The sequence below is a fragment of the Leiobunum rupestre genome, chromosome 8, assembly GCF_980474605.1.
Source record: "Leiobunum rupestre chromosome 8, qqLeiRupe1.1.hap1, whole genome shotgun sequence".
NCBI lineage: Eukaryota > Metazoa > Arthropoda > Arachnida > Opiliones > Sclerosomatidae > Leiobunum > Leiobunum rupestre.
The window spans coordinates 28053736-28059691 of record NC_143391.1 but is presented as its reverse complement, the minus strand read 5'-3'; the positions used below and the strand labels follow the sequence as shown (position 1 = coordinate 28059691).

The following is a 5956-nucleotide window of genomic DNA, read 5'->3' as shown; positions in this document are numbered from 1 at the left end:
ATAAATTTCAAAAATTAAAAGATGGCAGCTATAGCTGAAAAGTTAATTGGGCGTAAAATCTGAAAAACAAAACTTTTGATTTAAGTTATAGACTATTATAAACTTGGTCTATGGACCTAGCTAGGAGCAACAAACACAAGGAGAACGCAGCTAGCCTTTAAACACGCTAACTCAGTGTTGTGTACTCATTGGACGAGCCTTTAAGCTGAACGTTTTACGGGCGGGGAGGAAGACAATTTCCAAATTTTCCCTTCCGACGGCAGCAGGCGCTAACCTTACCTCCCCTTTTTGGATGCGCTCCTTTGTAAAGGTTTCTCTACGTTACTAGCTATAGTTATTAACATAAGCCTATCATAGCGTCCCATAAGTAAGCGCTTGCATAGAGCCCCATGTTTAAGGCATTGTCCATGCGAATGAACGTACCACGATAGGGCAGTAGCTACATCTAAAATATTATCTTACTTGGTAGAGCAGCCACGCTCGGGTTGATAAATGCCACACAAAACGCGTCTAAATCTCGCATTTGAAAAATAAATACCTTCAGAAACACAACTCGTATTTCTAATAGCCAGATTTAGGTTCTGATGAATCATTTTGCAAAAATAAGTCTTAATTTTAAGTTTTAAAGTGGTAAAATTGTGAATTAGCCTTGGCTGCGGTGCTAAGGGCTCGCGGCGGAGTTTTCTCCCGCGTGGTTCTAAGTTTAAAAACGTTCGCGCACGGCTTGCGCGCATCGATTTCAGAAATGCATAGTTGAGTATGTAGCCACTAGGAGGTGCAGATTTTGAATACCTACCCCTTAATAAACGGGTATGTGATCGCCAAACCTTGGACGAATAAATACCAAACATTTGGTCTAGACCTTTGCTTATGGGGACCTTATGATAGGCTTATGTTATTGAAGATAGAGAGCGCGTGCTAGACTCGATAAAGATTTTGATGTTTGAAGCCCACGTGGGAAACGGGCGTGCCAATAAAGTATTAAAAAGCTTAAGCAATTGACGTAGAGAAAAATATTATATACTTCAATTTTTTTATGGTTTTATTTTATGGAAATACCTACAATCGAAACATAAATTTTTATTTAAATAGATATTTCTATAAAATAAAATGAATAGAAATAAAATATAATATGTAGCTCTTTCGTCACAAGACACAGCCTTATTAGTAATTATGTTTTTCGCACGTGCGATTTGGACGCGCGCTAGAAAAACCTATATTCCTCGGATCTGAGGCGCGCACTCTAAGACTTGATATGTAAAAGTTAAAGACTGTCCGTTCGGTTACAGTAATTTCTTAGAGTGTAGGTCCTACGAAACGTTGTATTACCAAAAAGAAGCCGATACCTTCAACTAGGACGGCGGTTGTAGTTCTGGTAGGACGAAGAAATACAAGACAGTTCACCCAGCGTCTTCGAGGTTGATTAGGAGAGCTTGGCTCGCGGTGGTTACTAAGTCGTCAAAATCCTAAAGTCTCCAAGTCAAGGTGTCTATTTCAATTGGTGCGCGAAGGGAAAGAGCCAGTTATGCAAGTGGTCAAGGATATAACTAAGCCAGGAAAAGGCGGCTCCCGTCAAGAACCGGGTTGTGAAGGAAGTTGTCAAAGGAAACGCGCAAATAATTTACGAAATGGACGATAATAGTGCCAAGACCTCTCCCAAAGTCAATTATCGATTTGTAAGCGCCGACGGTGACGACGACCAGAACGACTTAAGTAGCGGTGTCACGATGGTTACTATCTCCAAGGGTAAAGGTGTAAAACAGAAAATGACGATAGTCATGATACTGACGAGAAGAGACACATGAATCCCAACCAAATGACGAACATTATACATAAGACTGACTAGGCTGAAGCCTATTGGCCCACTAAGAGCCGACGCCAAGCAGGGGCCCATGCATAACAAGATTGAGGGGGAGGTTGAGGGGCCATGTGATGAATATGATGGGTATGAGACCAATGATTGCCATCTGTGGCCCGAATAATATGAACAACATGATGAAAATGAAGATGATGCCAGCTATGATCATGCAAATGTGAAATAATCAAATGACCCAAGGTAGTCCTTGGTGAGGGGTCCACGGCCGAATACGGACATGCAAGTGCTACCCAACATGAGAGGCATGCACCTCAACATTATTTTCATGAGAGGCAACCCCAACATATGATAAACCTGACGAAAATGATGAATGTGGGTGGAAGAAGGTATTCCAGAAAAACGAATATGTATTTCGGAAACCCAATGAATGCTAGCGGTTCCATAATGATGTCCAGATCACCTAGTTTGATCTTTCTGCTGATGAGATTGATATGGCCACACATGACGTCATCTTTAACCTTTCCTTCCAGAATCCCCATAAATAGCTCGTTATCGGCCAATCCCCGACGCTTGGCCACGGCTGACCTAGGAGCTACTGGCACAATAAGATAGCCCGTAATGGTATCGTACTTTCATAAATCGGGAGAAGAAAATCAAAACGTTGGTACGTGGTTTTCTTTATTGGCTGGCCCTGTTTTTTTGAATGAGGTTATTTGCTACGTTATTCTCTTTGCTTATCTAAATCGACTTTCGAAAATCTTTCAAATAGAGATATATGATACATAAACGGCCATTATTCACTTAAGGATTATCGCTAAAACAGAAATGTATTTATTTATACGTTAGGGAGAATAGCCACTTTGAGAAGATCTGCCGGCCCCATGATCTAGTTTCTCTTGGCGTCAAAGGGGCAAAGGAAAAACGTACCCGAAATCGCGTCGAAAAACATAAGCTCTAAGGAACCAATGAGATACGAAGCTAACTTAATTTCTTAGGGGGAAGGAGCTTACTTGTCGATCATGAGGGGATTGGAAGCCACTCTCAAAATGCTCTCAACAATGTCATTCTCCCTTAGTATAAAGAAATACATTTTTGCTAAAGCTAAAGTGGTAGAAACCAATTTTTAACATCCCGCCTGCGTCTAATAGCGCGTAGATAGATACACCAAATCGGGGAAGGGTATTTTTGGAGACAAATCTGTTTCCTTCGAGAGAGCTGGCGCTGTACTTAACGCTTTTTATTTCAAGCGTGAAACGTCGAGGCACCAGAAAGGTTTCCTCTCACAATATAGCTGCGAATAATTATAATAGCTAAGACGCCTTCCAACCCGGACGTTTGCAGCGTGTAGTTATAGACACATTCTACTTTGAGGAATATAATAAAATGGACGATCTAGTCACAGACTACAGCAGTAACGTCGATTCGTCGACAAAACCTGATTCAAAGGGCAGTTTTCTCGTGGACCCTTTTTGCGATCCCGAAAAACCGTTACGAATCAGTTTCCAGGACGTCTGTTCCGCGGCTTACAAAATTAAAGATGGAATCAAGAAAACACCCTGTTCGGTAAGTACGCCGCTTTTCGATGAAGTTAACGATCTTACTGAAGCTAGTATTTAACTCGTGTCGCTTTAATAGCCCTCCCACATGTCCGCGATTGTGGACTGCGATATCTATTTCAAGAAGGACTTCCTACAATACACAGGAAGGTATTCCTTATGCGCTTATTATCAGAGCTAAGTCGTAACCAACGATCTCGTTATTTCAGTTTCAAAGAAAGGGGAGCCAGGTATACCTTAATGAATCTGAATGAGGTATATATTTGGTAATTTAATATTGGTGGTAAAGAGTGACCTTGTTTTATTTCCAAGTCTCAAAGACACGTGGGGGTTATCGCGGCGTCGGCTGGTAACCACGCTTTGGCCCTGTCGTACCATGGTAAAACCCTCGGGATTCCCGTCACTGTCGTGATGCCCATAGTGGCTCCTTTGATGAAAGTTCAAATGTGTCGTCAGTACGGAGCCAACGTCATCGTCAAGGGCGCTCATATCGGTGAGGTAAGTTTCGAGTTTTCACTTGTTAACTTGACCAGAACGATCGATATACGTTTCGTGATGTCATTTACGAAATGATTTGGCAGTCCAATAGTTATGAAATATCGATGAAGTAACTAAAATAGTTCTTTTGCCATTTCCTTTTTTCGTGGGCGCTTGTCATTGATAATAGGCCAAAGATTACGCCATGATGCTGGTGGGAGAACACGAATATGTTTACATTAACGGGTGAGTATGGGCTATAATTTGCGATCCCTTTCTGGAAGCCTTGACACCTGTCTTTCCATTCTATTCATCGCTGCAAATGGTTAATTTAACAAGCGCACGTATACTCTCGGTCGATAAAGTTTTTTCTTTGCCCTTTTACCTTCCCTTAATCCTGTCCGTAATTAGATTTTTTCACTGAGATCTTGACCTTTTTACTTTGGTTTTGTGTCTGGCATTGTTGAAGATACGACCACCCTCACATCATCGCCGGGCAGGGTACCATGGGCTTGGAGATTATTGAGCAAGTACCCGACTTGGATGCCGTGATTGTTCCTATAGGGGGAGGTGGTTTAATAGCTGGCGTCTCCTTAGCCGTCAAGAATCTCAATCGGGATGTCCTTGTCATTGTAAATGTCGTATATTTGACTTATTAATGTTACTCTTAGACTTTATGGCTTCATTCCGACAATAGGGCGTAGAATCTGAGAGATGCGCGGGTTTTAAAGCTGCCATGGAAGCCGGAAAACCCGTAATTGTCTCGGCAAAATCGACACTGGCCGATGGTAAATCCTGAAAAAATTATCGGTGTGGTTCGTGCGGGGGGCTTTAATTTTAACAATTTCCGTTTGTACCTTTTCCGGTTGCGCCAGGACTGGCAGTTCCCTTGGTCGGCGTGAACGCATTCGAGACGGCTCGATCTCTGATAGACCGAATCGTTGTCGTCAAGTGAGATATTTTATATTCGGATTGTCGTGATAAAATCCATCATCGACCGCGGCTCAAATTGCTGTTTTAAAATATAACTTCATAACGCTTTGGATTAGTACTATTATTTGCTAGCTGCTGCGATTCCCACAGCTCAACAAACACGTGCTCTAGAACATTTTAAACTGTTATCTTTGGAATTTGGTAGATACAATTGTTTTTTTTTTTTTTTTTTTTTTTTTCAGAGAAGAGCACATAGCGTTGGCCATATTGCGTTTGGTAGAAATGGAAAAGGCCGTAGTGGAAGGGGCGGGAGCTTGTGGCCTGGCCGCCATCTTAGCCGGCCTTTTACCAGAGTTGAAAGGCAAAAAGTTGGTTAAATTCTAATAGATGTATCTATTTCAGTTGACCACTATCTCTTTTAATTTGTCCCAGGGTGATCGTTCCTCTTTGCGGGGGTAACATTGACACCACTGTCCTTGGCCGTTGTCTAGATCGGGGTTTGGCAGTCGATGGTCGACTAATTAAGTTTACCGTCCGCTTGAGTGACCGACCTGGAGGCGTGGCCGAACTGACCAGGCTTATCGCTAATTTAGGTGTCAGGTACTTAATATGGCCTTTTTACTTAACTCGTATACGGCGTAACAGACAGTTTCGTGTTTATCATTCCAGTATAAAAGATATGATACACGAAAGAGCGTGGCTTCGATCGGAGATATTTTCAGTCGAGGTAAGACGTCTCTTCCCACCAAAACAAAATTTAAAATTTCATTTTCATAGTTGTTCGGCCGAAAAGTATATTACATTTGAAAATTTATTGATTTAAGAGTTACTATACAACTATTATGTTACGTGCACGCGCGAACTGTATGTTTTAGCTCGAAAATCAATATCTTAACGTCAACGTAACTTTTCATGTATAACACTATTTGGAATCGATAATACTGAACAATTTGACAGGCTTTTGAATGGTCCTACAGTGATGATTTTGAAACTTTACTACAGGTCAAGGTGGTATGCGAAACGAAAGGACGGGATCACGCCAAGGAGTTGGAAAGAGCGTTGAGATCCCACTACGACCATGTCCGATTTGTCTGCGCCCCTGTTAACGAAGAGTCGGCCCTCTCTTTTTAAATCTCACTCTGGAAATTCGTTTTCTATCAATTGCAAATATTGA

The 5956-nt window shown here is 41.8% G+C and overlaps 1 protein-coding gene across 2 annotated transcripts; it reads left to right on the top strand.

Moving 5' to 3' along the window:
- Positions 1 to 1824: 1824 nt before the first annotated feature.
- On the top strand, positions 1825 to 5956 carry Srr (Serine racemase). 2 transcript variants are annotated; one of them, XM_090155971.1, is made up of 13 exons: positions 1825 to 2480; positions 3188 to 3379; positions 3452 to 3522; positions 3582 to 3627; positions 3685 to 3870; positions 4040 to 4095; positions 4319 to 4481; positions 4547 to 4637; positions 4725 to 4800; positions 5025 to 5150; positions 5215 to 5382; positions 5452 to 5509; positions 5785 to 5956. In XM_090155971.1, the coding sequence occupies exons 2-13, from the start codon at positions 3200 to 3202 to the stop codon at positions 5911 to 5913; spliced, it is 1350 nt and encodes a 449-aa protein (XP_090012097.1). In that variant the 5' UTR covers positions 1825 to 2480; positions 3188 to 3199; the 3' UTR covers positions 5914 to 5956. The 2 variants fall into 2 exon arrangements, with proteins under 2 accessions (XP_090012097.1, XP_090012096.1); XM_090155970.1 differs by lacking the exon at positions 1825 to 2480 and having other exon boundaries at positions 3003 to 3379.